Source organism: Fonsecaea monophora (assembly GCF_001642475.1).
Source record: "Fonsecaea monophora strain CBS 269.37 chromosome Unknown Scaff7, whole genome shotgun sequence".
Lineage (NCBI taxonomy): Eukaryota > Fungi > Ascomycota > Eurotiomycetes > Chaetothyriales > Herpotrichiellaceae > Fonsecaea > Fonsecaea monophora.
In genome coordinates, this window is record NW_019173938.1 from 216,322 (window position 1) to 233,947 (window position 17,626).

General features: G+C 52.2%; 7 protein-coding genes across 7 annotated transcripts; 4 read left to right on the forward strand and 3 right to left on the reverse strand.

Annotated features, from left to right (window-relative positions):
• Positions 1–27: 27 nt before the first annotated feature.
• AYO21_01787 (hypothetical protein) lies at positions 28–1,164 on the reverse strand (the record flags this gene model as incomplete). Its single annotated transcript, XM_022651769.1, has 1 exon — positions 28–1,164. One exon carries the CDS (start codon positions 1,162–1,164, stop codon positions 28–30), a length of 1,137 nt encoding a protein of 378 aa, XP_022515887.1.
• A 1,006-nt stretch (positions 1,165–2,170) lies between these two features.
• Positions 2,171–3,062, forward strand: AYO21_01788 (hypothetical protein; the record flags this gene model as incomplete). Its single annotated transcript, XM_022651770.1, has 2 exons — positions 2,171–2,887; positions 2,940–3,062. The coding sequence occupies 2 exons, from the start codon at positions 2,171–2,173 to the stop codon at positions 3,060–3,062; spliced, it is 840 nt and encodes a 279-aa protein (XP_022515888.1).
• Positions 3,063–3,414: 352 nt separating this feature from the next.
• Positions 3,415–4,422, reverse strand: AYO21_01789 (hypothetical protein; the record flags this gene model as incomplete). The annotated part of the gene is made up of 1 exon (XM_022651771.1): positions 3,415–4,422. One exon carries the CDS (start codon positions 4,420–4,422, stop codon positions 3,415–3,417), a length of 1,008 nt encoding a protein of 335 aa, XP_022515889.1.
• A 954-nt stretch (positions 4,423–5,376) lies between these two features.
• On the forward strand, positions 5,377–6,237 carry AYO21_01790 (hypothetical protein; the record flags this gene model as incomplete). Its single annotated transcript, XM_022651772.1, has 1 exon — positions 5,377–6,237. One exon carries the CDS (start codon positions 5,377–5,379, stop codon positions 6,235–6,237), a length of 861 nt encoding a protein of 286 aa, XP_022515890.1.
• A 501-nt stretch (positions 6,238–6,738) lies between these two features.
• On the forward strand, positions 6,739–8,242 carry AYO21_01791 (hypothetical protein; the record flags this gene model as incomplete). The annotated part of the gene is made up of 2 exons (XM_022651773.1): positions 6,739–6,879; positions 6,956–8,242. The coding sequence occupies 2 exons, from the start codon at positions 6,739–6,741 to the stop codon at positions 8,240–8,242; spliced, it is 1,428 nt and encodes a 475-aa protein (XP_022515891.1).
• A 441-nt stretch (positions 8,243–8,683) lies between these two features.
• AYO21_01792 (hypothetical protein) lies at positions 8,684–12,441 on the forward strand (the record flags this gene model as incomplete). The annotated part of the gene is made up of 3 exons (XM_022651774.1): positions 8,684–9,198; positions 9,252–9,978; positions 11,143–12,441. 3 exons carry the CDS (start codon positions 8,684–8,686, stop codon positions 12,439–12,441), a joined length of 2,541 nt encoding a protein of 846 aa, XP_022515892.1.
• A 1,188-nt stretch (positions 12,442–13,629) lies between these two features.
• Positions 13,630–15,959, reverse strand: AYO21_01793 (hypothetical protein; the record flags this gene model as incomplete). The annotated part of the gene is made up of 5 exons (XM_022651775.1): positions 13,630–14,418; positions 14,531–14,546; positions 14,597–14,708; positions 15,643–15,751; positions 15,864–15,959. 5 exons carry the CDS (start codon positions 15,957–15,959, stop codon positions 13,630–13,632), a joined length of 1,122 nt encoding a protein of 373 aa, XP_022515893.1.
• Positions 15,960–17,626: the final 1,667 nt, after the last annotated feature.

Sequence of the window (17,626 nt, forward strand, 5' to 3'; positions counted from 1 at the left end):
GCACATCGTTTGCTCCGTCTGCGAGATCTAGTGGTATCCATTGGTGACACCATTCGTCCCATTCTGTTGGGTGTGTTTAACTTGTCTCCTTGTCCGCACCGCCTCGGCCAATTGCTCCAAAACCTCCACTGTTGTTTCCCAGTTGATACAAGCGTCCGTGATACTGACCCCCTTTTGCAGGCTATCGAGACCACCCTCAGGAGGTACCTTCTGGTTGCCCTCATTGATGTTAGACTCAATCATGACCGCCACGATTGCATCTTCACCCTGTCTCAGCTGGTCACCGATGGCTTGAGCGACCAAAGGTTGGTTCCTATGGTTCTTCTTGGAGTTGCCGTGCGAGCAATCAATCATCATGACTTCTCGCTGGCCCTTGGACTTCAAAGCTGCGCGAGCTGCCTTCACCGACTCCGCATCGTAGTTTGTGCCCTTTGAGCCGCCACGGAGAATCACAAAGCCGTCTTCATTGCCGGCTGTTTTTGTGATGGCAGCCAAGCCTTGCTTGGTGACACCCATGAAGTGGTGTTTCGCGGCGGCAGCTCCTACGGCATCGATGGCCACAGAGAGTGACCCGTCTGTTCCATTCTTGAACCCCATTGGGAAGGACAAACCCGAGGCGAGTTCTCTGTGAAGTTGAGACTCGGTTGTTCGGGCGCCAATGGCACCCAGGGAAATCAGGTCAGCCAGAAATTGCGGCGAGATTGTGTCGAGCATTTCGCTCGCAATAGGCATGCCCATTGAGGTAAGGTCAGCGTAGAGCTGTCTCGAGACGCGAAGGCCTTTGTTTATTTTGTACGACTCATCAATGTCAGGATCGTTGATGAGACCTTTCCAGCCCACTGTGGTCCGGGGTTTTTCTAGGTAGGCACGCATAATGATACATAGATCCGACGACAGCTTTTCCGCAAGCTCTTTCAGCCGACCGGCGTATTCAAGAGCTGTTGCAGGGTCATGGATGGAACAGGGTCCGACCATGACAAGAAGTCTGTCATCCCGCTGGTGTATGATTTCTTTGCATTCTCGGCGACCTTTGGCAACAGTCTCGACTGATGCTTGTGATGCAGGAACCTCGGCTTGCAGGAGGGCAGGGGGAATAAGAGGGTCATAGCCAAGGACTCGAACGTCCTCGCCGGCGGCAGAAGCTGCAGTATCGGCGGAGGGCATTGTGAGGAAGGCTGTGTGGAATTGGCTATTGGATGAGATGAGCAGGCGAGATGTCACAGGACGAAGGGACAGAAAATAGGTGAAGTCGTAGGGGTGAAAGAGGAGTGTAAGAAAGAAAGAAAAAAAGAAGAGGGTAAGGTATAGCTATTGTGTGAGCGGAAGCATAGTCACCCCAGTCAATGGTATGATTCACGAGGGCGACGTGCGGCGAGGACTGGCCTCGACTCAGAAAAAAAATTGGGCGCAGTTAAGTGGAGGGGCAGCCAAAGTGAAAAAAAAGAACTGGAGGCGGTGTGACTCGCTGCAGCTCCCATCGGATAAATGATTTTTCCATTATTCCGCACACTTAGGGCACTAGTCTAAATTAAGTAAACGCGGAATGGCTTGAATCGCCGCCACGAGGCACGAGGGAGGCGCCACGCAAACGGTGGTGATAGTACTAAAACAATCAGATGGATGATGACGTAGTGCCAGGGAGGCTCTGGTGGCTTGTTCGTGGCTTCCCCTTTCACTCATTCTCCCTATGGCCACAACCAACTTCCCCCCACAAACGCGACACACAGACCGACAAACTCCCCTTCTTCCCCCCATCATGAGTATCTCTTCCACATTACTCTGTACAAGTCATTATATTCGACCATCTTACCATCTCCCTTCTTAACACTCAGCCGCCCCCTTATACAAAAATCCCACAGATCTCACTCGTACGGAACGCTGACTTCCCGAACACCCTTCCATCTGAACCCCGGCCATTCGCCTCCAAGCCCAGGCGCGCGCTCTGGTTGGCCCTCGTTCAAATTGTCTTTGTTTCACCTACTCAAAGACGTCCACCACACGACACTGCCACGGTTTGATCGACTCTCCTTGCACACGGGGCTATGACTTCGATCTCTACGCTGGAAACATAAAAACACCCCTCTAATCACACCACAATCGCTCCTCGCTCTGTCAAAGCTCCATGTGCGGTTTGAGTCCCAATCACCCGACCACCGCTGATCCCTCTGCCATGGCCGATGTCCACGCTTCTACGTTCCATTTCAACAATCCAACACCCTCCTGCAAGCGGAAACGACCATCAAATAATCTAGAGGACGATGGTGGCTTCATGGTTCGCAACCCCAAAAGACGGCCCACCCCGACACAATGTCTACCCTTCCGCTTGTCGCCTTCGCGGCCACATGTTTCAGTTCCTGGCGGCTCTTACCCTCTCTTCACTTCCATCTACCAGCAACCTCCGACTCCGGTAGACACCTCGGATGAAGATGAAACTTCCAGCCAATCTTTCAACGGAGCAGAAGACCAGTGGCCGGTCACCAAGAATGACCCGAATAAGGCAATCCAAAATAGCACGTTGTCGGCCAAGGCTCAATTCAGCGATCCGATTGATGTCGAGATGGATCTGCAAATGGCTCCTCCGGCCTCCCAGCCGAGGATACGACGCGCTCGATCGAACGATATCGTGGCTCCTGAGCGCGGATCCGATTTCCTTAGTGCCATGGATACATTTGCTCGAGAAAGAGTGCCAACGCCCATCAGCGGTCATTTCGACAATCGCGTCAGTGATCTCCCTAACGTTCCACGCCATCATTTCCCACCGCTACGCACCAATCTCAGCCCGATGATTGAACAGGAGTCGTGGATCACTCGAGACGGCCTCCCCAGTCCTGTCGAAGACCACGATATGGACGCCGCAATGGTGATGGAGGACGAACCCCCCACTGAGGTGCATTTTCCTGCCGGAAAATACGGAATGGACGACAATTCGAGCCCTATAGGACGAACGAGGTCGGCAAGGCTTCATATGGGTTATCTCAATGATTGCGAAAAGTGCATTCAGAAAGTACCTGGTCATTACAGTCACATTATATGGACTTGAAACCAAGGAGCAGTTTGCGTAACAGCTTTGGCCTGCTCGTGGTTGCATGACGATTTTGATGAGCAATGAGAACAAAGATTAAATGAGAAGCATGACTATCACATCTTGGAGGGTGCCAGGTTACAGGGCGTTCGCTCGTTGGCATGGCCAACAGCGGTGGGAGATTATATAAACCCACGTGTGGTTTACAGGCAGCATGTTTTGGCGGATTGCTTGTTTGAAACTGGGAATTTTCGATTTGAGAGTTTTGCGCGGCTCTTTCTACGCAAGGGTGCGCGGCCGTCTTCAAATAGCTGTACAAATGACATGCCTGGGATGCCCTCCGATACCAGAGATCAATTCCTTCGAAACCCAAACCCCCGTTTTCATGTGCCTTACGATTCGCTGTTGCTGCCTCTAATCCAACTTAACCAGCTTCTTCCTCGCCCCGTCGAAGGCCCTCCAACAACACCAGCCACGTTACTGGCCATCACATCCAATGGGCCTCCCACAGTTGTTGGTCTCGCGGCAAGGGTTCTGTCGTCCCTTGCAGGCTCGTCTTCTGCTTTCCTGGTGATGTATTCGACTCTGTCCGCGGGTACAGGGCGACCCTTTGAGTCGATGCCCACGCCCTGGACGCCACTTGGGGCAACTTGAACAGCCTCCCTCACAGGGAGGCCTTTAGAAGTAGGCTGTACTTGGCCTCCAACCAAGCCTTCCTCCCTGTGTTTCCATTCCGCACTGGTTTCTCGTCGACTCTTCTCCTCGGCCGTTTCCTCCCCCATTGTCCCCTTAGCCATCTGACCACCCACAAACCCCTTCAACTTGCTCCAGTAGCCTTCTTGCTTCTTCCTCTCCGCCTCTTTCATCCTCGCTGCCTCCATCTCCTGCCCTGCACGTTCCTGCTCGAGCAGATGCAGCTGTTCCGCGCTCGCCTCCCCCTTGAGGAACGCCCGTCTGGCGTCATCCAGCCTGTTCAATTCCCTCTCAACCCACGCGCGCTTTTGTCTTCGTGAATGGGCAATGAGCGATATCGTGCCGTATGCGGTGACGCAGACTGCGAGGCCGGAGAAGATTATCAGGCCGTATGCCGTGAGCCGGTGGGCGCGGTCGGCGATGACCCGACCACTGGAAATTATGCGGTCGATGGGTGAGGAGCCGGCCGAGCTCTTTGCAGCCTCGTGCGCGGCCCGAAGACGGGCGACTCTTTCCATTGGCGTCTCTTTCGAGGACGAGCCATGTTGGGGGGACGAGGGAGGTTGTGAAGACGAGGCAGAAGGGGATGGTGAGGAGGGTATGTTCCTGGCTCCGGGCCGGGAGGCAGGTTGATAGGTGAAGGTCGTGGCATGAGGAGTTGTCGAGGTGAAGCGAGTAAAGGTGTCGGATGCCGGTCGTCGCGACATCTTTGGTATGAATGCTTTCATTATTTTTTTTCTTGGTGTTGTTCAGGGAGAGAAAAAACCGCAGACGAGGAAAAATCCTCGACGTGGGAGAGGGATACAAAGTTCACTGATGGTGTTACAGAGCTGGCATCTCAAAATTTCGTGCACATTGGGCTGCTAGTGTACAGAGAAAGTAGAAGGTCGTCCCAGTCAAAGATGGAGAAAATGGCCAATGGCGGGCAGTGGTGGACAAACGTTGGTTGAAGATTGCGAGAAATAAACTGAAAATGAAGCTCCCGAGCGAGACGAACACGAAAGCATCGCATGACGGCGACAAGGATCGCGCGACCCGCTTTTTTTCTCATTGGATCTCCAAAGCTTCTTTCCCTCTTGTCCAACTGGTCAGAGCCAGATAGAGAGAGAGAACTTGTTGCTCTGTTTCCTTTTTGTTGTGTATTATCTCAGAGGCAACACCTGTTTAGCATCCCAACCAATCACTTGTAGGAAGAAAACTCGCCATAGCTTTCGTCCCGGGTATGGCAAAGTCCAGTCAACTTGGTGCACTGACTCCGTATTGTCTCCACGGTCATCTCTTAGGCATTAGTATAGATACTCTTGCCTTGCTGGCCATTCCCCTTGGTGATGATTTTGCTAGTCCACTTTTTCTCAATCAAGGAACCTTCATATCATGTCCACAACACAGATGTAAACATACGATATGTGCCACCTGCATACTGGTTCGAGTCAAAGGGACGCAGCCTTGCCAAGACGCGAGGCTGTCGTTTGCCGAGCTGATCTGACTGACTTCTGCATCGTCACTTCTGGACCTTCAACTTTCCCTCTTTTCTACATCTTTGAGATATCACAAGACCACAGCTCCTCTATGAGGGCTTCAAGAGGATCTTCACACTGTCCATGGACTTAGCCTCGTTGCTGCTCTGGTGCTCTGCTTTTTTGACTTGGTCGTGACCTGAAATGGACGGTCAGCGGAATCCAGAGCTCCAGCGGGTACTAGCAGCGCTGAATAGCTTTTCCCAGCAGCAACAACCGCCACCTCAGCCCTCTTTTGTTAGATTCGATCCCTACAGTAGTCAAAGTCACCATGGGGTAGATACTGGTTCCGCCAATACGCTGATCCCGGGCTTGGGCTTACTCCCGTCAGCCATCCATGAGTGTGTTCTCTCTCCGCCACCTATCCACCGCCACCAAGACCCGGTTCCTACAGCGCCCCAGGCACAGAGTAGGACGTCGACACCGGTTCTGCCGGAGACTCTTCGCAGCAAGACTTCGACTCCTAATTTCAATGTCCCCGATGCATCGACAATAATTACTTGGCCAGCAGCACTGAAGCACGTCTCGCGCCATCTTGTTCACAACGAACAAGTGGCCAACAGGATCAAGCATTTAATCAACGAACAACACAAGCATGAGCGCCAGTGGTGGGCCGGCCGTGAAGCCATTATTGCGAGACAGCAGGGCAGATCTGGGACATCGCAGCAGGTCTCGGCGATTTTGAAGTCGCTGGGTGCGAAGGATGTGGCAGCTACTCCATCCCGCGGGGCTGCACCATCAGAGGCACAGAAGAAGGCGGACCAGGCAGAACTGGACGCTTATGACAGAAAGGTGTATGCTGGTCTGCTGGCCATGACCGCAGATTTCGACAGGCAACTGCGGTCACTGGGTGTACCGTTTTATGCTATAAAGCATGACTTGGTGATTTTGGAGGATGGACCCGAGAAACGGGCTGGAGCCAACAAGGGCAAAATCGACAGAGGAGAATTAAGGGAGTTGCAGAAGCGGATGTGTCAAACTTTAGAGGATCTGTTCGGGGACTGAGATTCGGCCTAGAAGGATAACTCGACCAATACAAGGACTTATAAAGAAATCAATCCAGGCCTCTGGATCGAAGCATTTGCAGTCAGGATGAGGTTTGGGAGCATTACATATCCCGGCAAGTGTTTCTCTTTGGCTAAATAGGCATGTCAGCGCAGAGGGAGCAGAACAGTATCAATACAGCGATGGCGAGAAGATAGACTCTTCCAGGATGCACTGGTCAGCGAAGAGATGTTGGCTGCAGATGAATGCTACTGCCTGACCTGCACTCATGCCAGGAACAAGCGAAGATGCACAAAGATCCCAATGAGGGAAGAATGGCGATGGGGAGCATGTCCTGTGTTGTGAAACTTCAGGGATGGGGCATCGCGTCTTGCTCTTTGTTGCGCCTTGTTAGCAGTCAGCGTCTCTGCTTCACTTCAACCTCACCCCACCTCACCTCAGGTCATGCTCAAACATTTCAGGAAAGAGTCCTCAATCTCCGGCACATTACCTCCGATAGCCATGGGCACCTTGCTGCACTACCTCACCACCGGCACGGGCTGCGATTTGATCATAATCTGTCGCGGAGAATTCTTCTTTGTGCACGAGTCAGTCATTGCCGCTCACTCACCGGTGCTAGAAAGAGATGCGTGCAAGTCAACGGTAATTACTTCTTTCACTTCGCCCTCCTCGCCACCATTATACATCTCTCCTCGGTCACTGACTCCGAAGTTTCCAGTTTCTTGGTGGCGAGGCGTACATCCTGGACGCAGTCTCTCCTGATGTCTTCCGCAAAGTCCTCACTTTCATGTACCGGGGCGACATTCCGGAATCTTTCCAGAGCACACTAGCTGCCTCGACTCAATTTCCCCTCGGCGAAAAGTTCCCATCAACCGACGCCTTCCTGGTCACCATACAGGGCAAGCCTACCACTGTCAACCTCTTGGATGGCTCGACCAAGACTATGGACACCATCACTAATACAGACAAATGGGCCATCTTGATGGCAAAGCAAGCCTTGATCAGGGATCCATATGATATCCGTCCATGTATTAACTCGGACGAAATCTTTCCAGAACTCAATGTCTACCTCGTTGCGAAGCAACTGGAAATTGGACCCCTAAAGGACGTCTCGGTGCAAAAGATTATCACTTGGTTTGAAAAAGAACTGCGTACGGGTTGCCCATTGTCTGAAGACTTCCATGTCTGGGCTGGTTACATTTTCAGGGCCTACGACGACTTTATACAACCCTTCTTCAGGATCTGTGCACTGCACATCCCTGTCGTGGAGAAAGACACGTCCCTGGTATCTTTGCTTGGGAAATGCAATTCTAGCCTCTGGGAGGGCATGCTGTCCGTCCGTGCACAGTGGCAAAAGGACCTTGTGAACAAACGAGAGGAATTACAAAAGACCAAGGACCAGTGTTTGGTCCTAAAGGTAGACGCAGAAAAGCAGAAAGCTGCGTTCAGAGATCAAGAGACAGTGTATAAATCGAAAATGGAAGAGCTGCGGAAGTCACTGGCTTTGGCTGATGAGAGGACTCGAGCTGCACAAGCGACGGCTCAACAGCTCGACAAGCTCACACGTTCTTTACAACAGGACCTGTTGAAGGAGAAGGCCAGTGCGGTCCAGTTGAAGGAGACCAACACCAAGAACACCAAGAAAGAGAAGCAGCCCGCCAAAAGCGACCCCGCTACTTCGAAACTTCAGAAGCAAATTGGAGATTTGAAAGAAATGGTCAAGAGCAAGGAACAGGCCCTCAAAGAGTCCAAAGCTGCCAATAACAAGGTCAAGGCGGCCCTGCGTAGCGAGAAGGAGGCGCTGCATATTGAGTATGCCAAAGTCAAAGATGCATTCACGGGGTTCAAGAGATGGATCAATGACACGCCAAAGTGTCCAAGCTGCCAGAGAGAGCACAACATCCGGATCGAGCACCAGCGCTATACTTCGATTGGCGTTACATGCGCGCATTGCCCATTTCGTACGATGTGGTACGGAGCGGACACTGATGATGGGAAGGCGTGAAAGGGCACAATATGAAAAGATTGATGAGTCCAGATGTGGTCATTGAAAAGATGTCAGCTGTTTGATCACAGGGGGCTGTGCAAATGAGAGGATGTGCTGGGACAGTGTATTGACCCCAAAACGGGAGGTGTTGGGATATCTCCTGTAGTCGATGAAGCCGATGCCTATCTGAGTTGAAGACATCTGATGGCACTGTCACTATTACATGCGACCTGTGTGCTTGGGGTGGAAGCCTGCCTTCCATGACCATGATGTGGATAGACCAAGTCGCAGTTGCCAAACCCTGCGTGCAATCGCTCTGTCAATAGCTTCAGTGTAGCTTTCTCGAACACTGCGTTCTGTCTGTTCACATTCAAACCAACAAAATTGACAAGTGGTTTCGAGCAGATACTTAGCCCTCCCTCCTGGTACTGCCTTCGATCCCTCTACTCTTGCACAAACATGGACGAAAGACGAGGTAGTGCAGGTGTCGTTGACACTTTGGCTCGCTCTTCTGACCATTCCACTCCTTCATCCTCCTCTGCTGAAGCAACCACCGATTTACGAAGTCTTGCACTTCGAGCACAAACACTGTTGAGTACTCTCGATACGCTCCGCAAGCACTGTGGACATGAGAGCACCTCGTCGGATATTGCTACTGTCATTGAGGAGTTGAAGCTGCTTGCCTCGGAGCTCCACAGCCTCGATTCCGCGGTCCATGCCAACAAAGAACTCTACACCGAGGCTTTTGGTGAAGATCTGGGCGAGATTCGTGCACATCTCCGGGGCATCTTTGAAGACATTGCAGATTGCTGCAAAGAGATGCAAAAGGCCGATGGCCCAAATACCAGCGCAGTGGGCTGGCTGACCAAGAAGAGATACGTACGCAAGTTGCAGAAACACTTGGAAGTCAACAAGACCACCCTGATTGTGATGCGCACTGTCCTACACCATGGCAAGGAATATGGAACTTACAAGTCGGTTCGCCCCTTTTGAACTTGAGGCGAACTATAGAACTGACGTTCTCCAGCTCTCCCGGTCGCCTAGCCGAGTCCTCACCACACACCTTGCAAGAAGACCTTGCTATCCTTGAGACTGTCTTTGCAAGCAGGACCGCCATCAAGGACCTCCAGACCCTTGCCAAAAAGGCCCATGGACATTCGCCTTCAACTTCCTCGATAGGAATTAACAATCCCTCTCCAACCCTCCAACCAGGGGCACACGGCCGAAACTTGTCGTCTGCTACGGGTGTCGACATTCCAGTGATGGGAGACGTACTTCCAGCCAGCACTGCAGATGAAAAGGGGAAGAAACAAGATGCATTAGCACGGAGGTTCTCCCGCCGCGGAGTGCGGTTGGCCGTCCATAGCTCAATCATGGACACTAACGCACACGACGTCCCCATCTCACTGCGGAGGAAATGGATTCACGACGCTCAACTTCGACATGGCCCTGACTATATGGAAGCGGATGGCCAATCTGCTGCTCAGCTAAGCAAGATTTCCGAAGTCAACTCCAATTCTGGACAGGACGACGAGTCGGCAAAGCAAGGTCGTCAATCAAGTCTCACCACACCGGAGGGTCAAACTGTTAGCATCGCTTCATCAACGTCGGGCCCGCTCTCGACGAATTCGAAGAAAAGCTCGTCGCTGGCAAATTCTCCATTGGGTAGGAAATTCGGGAGTGTCATTGCTCGACTTTCTCGCCCGGCCAGTGAGCAACACGAAAGTGCTAGTGAACATAATGCCGAGGCAAAGGTGCAGGGGGGGCAGATCCAGGCTGAGAACAGATTGGGCAAAGAGCAGGAAGGGGAATCGACAGTGATTAAGAAAGAAATGTCGGCAAAGGAGAAGCCTGGATGGTCCTACCGTTTAACCAGGCCCTTTGTGAAGTCGGAGCTGACCACACCTGATTTCGAACGAGGTTTTTAATTGGGACAGTACAATCATCGGATGGCTATGCAGGGACAGAGTCTGTCCATGGCAAAGAGCATAACGCACTTTGCTTGGAATGATGTGTGGTATGCAGTCATAGAGTATATTGCAGCCGTTTGAGATAACGCCGTTGAGTCCACCTTCAGTACTGAACAAGAAGAGGCATAACATATGATGTATAGAGTACTGCCATGACAAATATGTTAAGTCTAATCTGCATATCTGAAGACATTTGCTCAATGAGGCCTAATTTTGCAAACAGTTGCTGGTATATCAAGTACTTTGTACTTTTCCTTTGGTGACATTTTGTCTGGACGAGGCTGAGAATAAATGCCAAGAATCCAGGGGGTTGACAAGGCTGCAACCATGACTTTGTCTCGTCCCACGTTTTTTTCCTCCGTCCGTTTGCATGTCATTCTGTCGATCTGAAACTTGTCGACAGATGACGAACAGAAATCGAGACTCTAAAGAACAACACCGGACGAGGGAACAGAATATCATCCAACCAAACAAGCGCGCTTCGAACGCAGGTCTTTGACACGAAATCGGCAACGGACATGCGTGTCATGTCATGAAAGATGCAGAGAGCGAGTGCGTGGGGATGCCGGATGGCTTTCTGTTCGCTCTGTGTATGGGCGGATGGATGAACGGAAGGCCGTTTGAAAGGTCCAGCTAGGAGGGGAGGGGGTGGGTTTGAAGAAGGTGAGAAAGGACAGGGGATGTATGCGTACAAACGAAGAAATGCATGGTGGTTTGTTTGGCTGTTCCCTTTTCCCTTCCCTTCAAAACCGAGATCTTGTTCTCCTTCTTCGTCCATCCTCGTCCTTTTTCCTTCCTTCATCTGTTCATATTGCGAATCTTTGTTTGCCTGATGGGATATATCTAGCAATATCTAGCGATAAAAAGACAGAGAAGACAAAACACCAGGAAATCGTTGTCACATATCGAACATAAATTTCCCACCACAAGAAACTACAGGGTGTCTAGCAGCCACAGCCACATCTGCAAGAGGAGCAGACATCAACAACCCTGGCTATCCGCATCTTCTCCTCGTCAAGCACCCATCGCCACGGCCGCTTCGAACTCAAGCACACCGATACCGTCTTCCTCCCGGACTGGACCACCCGCCCGTTCATGGACTTGGCCAATAAACTCTCCGGGCTGGACATGTATCTGTACAATGCAGAGGACAGTCCATGTCCACCACAGCCTGGGTTGTGCGGCGGGGATAATGTCCGTGGACATCGGGGTTCGGTGTCGTCAAATGCTCACGCTCAGGGTCCGAAACAGCCGGGTGAAGATACTTTTGACGAAAAGAAACATCCGCACGTGTCGGCGAGGGGTGTGGCGATTGGTCACATCGACGTCAATGGTGCAGATGACCGCGAGGGCGACGGTGAGGGAGACTGGGAAGTTGTCCCCCAGTATCCAGATTGGGACGTGGTCGGTCGTGGCGGCGATGGCCGTGAGCGAAAGCTATCGCTGAAAGCAGATTGGGTCGTGTGCGAAAAGGGCCGAGACGGCAAGGTGCAAATGTTTGAGGGTCCTCGAGTCGAAGACGGCGATACTGCACTGTCCGCGTCGTCGGAAGAGAGAGCTCAGATGACCGACACGTCTCTGTTTGAACCTACCACGCGACCTGGCATTCGAGTTTCCGCAAAACCCAGCCCAGCACATGCGTCATATATACTCGACGGCGATTTGGATTCGCACCACGCTCGCGCCCGAGAACTAGAAGACAGTCATCCAGCGTCGTCAGATCGTGGAACAGCGAACGTGTCCAGAGTTGATCTGGTACCCTCAAGAAAGTCATACGAGCGAACTCGGCCAGGACACAAGCTACGACCACGGGCATCACCGTCGACGGATCTGGGTGACGAGGCTCGGAAACATGAACAGGAGCTACAACCAGCACACTCAAGGCCCCTCCGCGTCTCGACCACCCGCAGGGCCAAACACCGCGCTGCCAACCCGACCAAGAACCGACCATTCCCACCCGACGAACAGGATCTCCCCTTTTTGAGTCCTTCTCCTCCTCCCCTTTCTCCACCACCAAAGACCGTCCTAACGACTCACAAAGACCTCATCGGAGACCCCCGCGACCACGAGCAAGTCCCCGCCGCGTCGCGAGTGCTGGCAAAGGGTGACCAGGACTCCGCGGCGCTGATTGCCGCGCAGGAACGGCTGGACGAGAAGCTGCAGCAGCGAGACCAGCGGGGGATTTATAGCCGTCACGAGGAGTGGCGCGATACGGTGCCTTCGTGGCCGCCGCGGTTTTATCATTAGGCTGCTGGCATACTTGTCTACTCATCTGCTGGGCTTCTAGGCCGATAGGGGATCTGTGCTTTGTGCAGTGGTTGGAGGTCGGGAATTGGAACTGGGAAGAGAGATATGATGGGTGGCCGGGTGGTGGTGCTGATGATACGATCTCTGACAACATGTCGACGGCTTACCTCCGCCATTCAACGCACGGCGGTCAAGAACGCGCAGACAACAACATACGTCGAACAAACATTGTTGAATGCTTTGCATATATGTCTATGAGCCTACATATCTTCTTTCACACGTGGACGGACAGGGATCAGTGAGCGTCCTGACGCCTGATTGAGCGAATTGGGCTTGCCGTGGATGACGACCTCGTGCAAATAGCTAGGTAAATATGTTGGGAACGACTCTTTACATTCTTGGGTGTCGGTCAAAATCTAACACAATCATCATCATCATCATATCATCATCATATCCTTCCCGTCTGCCTGTCTGGGTCTTTCTCCTCCCCTACCTGCTTGCCTGCCTGCAAAACTGAATTGACACCCGTGTGGCACTGGCCCATAGGTTGGGGTAGCCTGGAGAGTGAAAGCGCGCTGGGCCAGTATGAGCCACCTTTCCTTTCCGTGGGCTCACCCTTGCGTGACCCTGGAGCTCGTCCTTATGGGAGACGGAACAGGCAAGGTTTGCCCGAGACTGGCGAACCCATAGCTCAGACTCTATGACGATGTGGGCTGGAGGGGATTGGAGGACTCCACCCTAGGGAGTAACCATTCTCCCACCAAAAGGAACGGCGTCACCCACTTTCCTGCTTGCCGAAACGCGCTTCATTCTGGAAGGTCAATGTAGTGACACTTTTGATCGATTGATGACCAATGACCAAGCAAGCCAGACATAGTGCAGCACTCCTGGCTCCCAGGTACAGGGGTTCCCGTATGCCGTCAATGACCAATAGCAGGGCTGTACTACGAGGAAGCAGAGCACGATATGAACCAAACAGGTGATGCTCGTTTGCCACACCCTGAATGCAGAACGGCTGTCGCCTCCAAACTCACTCACACTCACGGCCGGTCTGCCAGAGGTCCAATTTTGTTGCTGTGGCCGATTGAAATTTCCAAACCATCGCTCACAGCTGCCGCCATTGAGATAGTGTATCGAATCGGTCAGAGCATACCAGAATTCCTGTTCTTCCGCATCAGGTGAACAACATCAATCCCTCTTGCCGATATTGCTGGTGTAGCCACCATAGCCACCGTAGCCGGAGCTCCTCGCCATGCCATTTCCGACGTTGCCGCCGAGGATACCGTTGGAATATATCCCACTTCGCCCGCTTTTCCTCCTCTCGTAGACGAGCATCGCCATGGCTCCCACGCCAGCACTCGCAGCCACAGCGAAGAAGCTCAGCAACGAAAAACCTATGCTGTGATCCGTCACCTTGAGGACAGGCCGGCCAACCATGCCGGGTAAGACTGCTCCGTCGATCCACCCGACATTGAACGTAAGGACCAATGGCTCGTTGCGAACGATTTTGGCGCCCTCGCTGGGCGCGGAGGACGAGGTGTTCGGGAGAGAATAAGCAGTCGAGGCAATCAGATACGACTGGTGCGAGGAAGCTCGTGGCGAGTCCGGGTCCTGGGACATGTGGAAGAGAGCGTTGATGTTTGTGTGTAGATGCAGATGGCTGAGTTGAAGAACTCCCTGCAGCGCAATTGTAAAGGGTGTCCAGAGGCCCTTTTCCGCGGCGCCCAGCCCGCTCGCGTCGGGGAGGGAAGATGTGATTCCAAGCTCTTCCTGCGTCAATGGGAAGGAAGGGACTCGACAGGTCAGGGGCACATCGCTGTGGACGAAGAATTCGAGGAGGTGATAGAGTTCGTCGGGCAGGGCATCGATCGTGCAGGTCTGCGTTTGTGGCTCGTTGTACTTAAACGATAGCGGCTGGCCCGTCTCATTGCACGTCGGAAACGGTATATATTGTAGATTCCCATGGTCGTCGGTTATCTGTCAGCAATTTCCGCGTCAGTATGCGTCTTACACCTCGACAGACGCCACCGTTGCCCGCTGCAAAGCCCATCGTTGCCCAACGTTCTTTACGGTAGACGGCACAACTTACATGCTCTCCAGTGTCGCTGTGTCCTGTTAGTAGTGGCACAGAGTATCCCGTGGAATCAACACTCACATGGTCCTGTTCAGGCAGCTGACGGGCATCAGCTCCCCTTTAGAGTAGCCCCTGCGTGGGGAGGCACCGTTGAGCTCCGTTGTCTCATCGGCGGCGGCGACAGTGACCGAAGCTGATAGATATAGGTAAAAGATGGAGAGTGCGTTCAAGTACACAGATACATGACGGAGCATGGTTGCGGTCCACCAAATGGGTTTCAATGGGCATCAAGATCTCGCTGCGCACTTTTTCGCGCGCATTTGTGGACGATCTTGGTTCGTTGGAAACTTGCCGTTTTCGTGAACCTCAGGCGCTAAAGACGGGCCGTCCCGCTGCTACTCATCTCGTCAGGCACTCAAGCACTCAAGGCACTACCGGCTTGGGGCTGCTTGACGTCACAATCCCAAAAGCCCTGGTGGCAATGAGGACAGAGAGGATTTAGAGAATACACGCTACAACAGTTGGAAGCTTTAGCAGTGCTTTTTGTACTGCTGTACTTCGCTGCATGAAGCTCCAAGACAGGCCGTGGTGTCACGGTCGCTTATAGGCTGAAGCGCTCCGATATTGGGTTGTCCTATCTATTTCTGTAATATCTGGAGTCATGGAATCTGTTACTCTCTCTACGCTACTGCCTTCCTCTGACATTTCTAATTTCAGCAGTGTCCTCGAAAGGCGTTATGGAAAACTAAGGTCACATGGTAGTGACGGACAAGGCCTGCTGAAGAGTTCAATTTGTAAAGAGCTCGGTCTGAGTTGAACGAAAGCATCGGCGAATAGATAGTAACGGCTCCTGTCTGTCCTGAACAGACTTAAGCAAGATAGACCGGGTTTGTGGTTTGGCTTGAGGGCACGAAACCTAATCATTTCTGCTCATTCGGGCCAACCTCATGAAAGTAGTTCTTACTACCAGCCGATTAGAAACTTGAGGGCGGGTCGTATCAACTTTTTGAATTCGCTCTCTAAATGTTGTCACAGGCCGGTCACAATATCCTGGCCGTTACTCTTTCCTTAGGCTTAGCATGCTCTTCCATTTCACCCTGCACACGTCTAGCTCGATGCCCCCGTACCCTTGCCTGTCTTTGTCTCGGCATGATCTTGAAGGATATGCTTCGGGTTGCTTGTGAGATTGGCGGTTTGGTCATCTTTGCCTTCATTCTTGCTTTGCGAGTTGTCGAGCTATACGCCATAGTTAGCAAATGTGATCAAGGTACCTTTGATGTTGTTTTGGCAAGAGTCGATAGGTATGGTTTGTGTCTGGGTGCACAACCGCGAGCTAGGGGAAGTATACCTTTCCGCTGCCCGGCTGGGAGGGATGATCTTGCTGCTGAGCGCCGGTCTGTCGCTCAGGGTCTGGTGACTGACGGCCTTGGTTCGGTGCAGACATTGTGTGATAAGAGGATAAGGTGTTGTACACGATCTATGTGCTGTGTGAGCAATGGCTTTGCTCGAGCAGATGTTGGGGATTGAGGGCTTGTATTCGACTTACTGGAATTTGGGTAGATGGATATGCGTGAGTTGGCTTGATAGACGAGAGAAAGAGAGTTCTGGAGAAGATGTGAATGTGAGAAATAGGACTCAGTATAAATGAGAAGAGGCTGCGTCCTTCGTCACCCCGCTGAGCACGATGATGATCCCGCTATGAACTATGACGTTTGATGGTTACGAAATACTGGGCCGCCACGAACCATGTCACGCCTGCTGTGAGCCTTTCCAGGTAAGGGAAGTAAAGATCCTCGATACCCTGCAAGGAATTTCCCATGCATATCGGCATCTGAGACTTTGCCATAGAATCTTGCATTGCCTCGCTTGCTTGGTCGAGTGGTGATATTTTCTAGAATGAGTGGATCAGATGAAACCATATATTCCAGCGCGCAATCGCTTGATCTGGGTCTCTCCAAAGGTCAAAACGACGTTTCCACCATTGCCTAGATTTATGTTGCACAGATATCAGACAAACTCAACTGAATCCAGCAAGCCAACAAATCTAGACCGCCATTTGATCAGTCACACAAACAACCATCCGCCTTTTATCAGCCTTCTGCCTTCCACCTTTCAATCGACCAGAACATTCACTCTTATGACTCAAAGCACACCTGCGAATCTATTTTCCCCAGCGCAAACTTGGACTGGCGATGCCGAATGTGGCCAGGAGGCTGGCTTTGCAGTTGGGACAGCTCCGGCTCTTGTCCTGGCGAATTTTGAGCTGCACGTAGTTGGGGCACCGGCGTCCAGCCTGATACTTGCAACCTGTCTTGTCCAGCTGGTATGATTCGTAGTGACCGCACCTCAGGTTGATCAGGCGTTCGAAGCACATGGTGGCGGGGTATTGTCTCGTCCAAAACCGACTGCGCCGAAGCCGTTAATGAATGACCTGCAGTGAAACAGTGTCGCGCACTCACGTACACTTGATCTTCTAAATATTGACTTATCCAATTGGTTGTGCGTTGTTTATTTCTGCCACTGTGGGCGGTGCAGGCGATCGGCCCAGTTATCCAGGCTCTCCGCAGGCCTCACAGAAGCGATCAGTTGAAATGGTGGAAGGCTTGTTCATACTCTGGGGAATGATGGAATCAGATAATAGATGACAGTGGATGAAGCTATCGTCCGGGACGATGGCAATGTGGTGTACTTGTAGGAAAAATGTGGCAGTGAGGACAGGAGTCATTCCAGGTGGGCAGAACGAGAATTAAGCTGCTCAGGTGTTTTGGGGGGGAGGCGCAGGCAAAGATTTGTTGCGTTCGGAAGTCTTGGGTGTCTGGCACTTTGGGTCACTCCCAGAGTCCCAGCCGGTTGGCCCGCCTATGCGAATCACACTGCGCCCGATGCGGGAACTTGGGCCCCCCTAGCCACGATGGTCTCGCTTTGTTTGCCTGAACCATCCACCATTTACTTTTGTCTGGTAGCAACAACTTAGGTGATGTTTCCCTGACCACTGAAATCCACTGTACAATTTTCAGAGGGAAAAGAGCTCAAGAATCATCTCGTTGAAAATGCCCAACTTTTCTACCTGCAGTGGACTCGTCGTGAATTGGATGAACGTAACCACGCGAT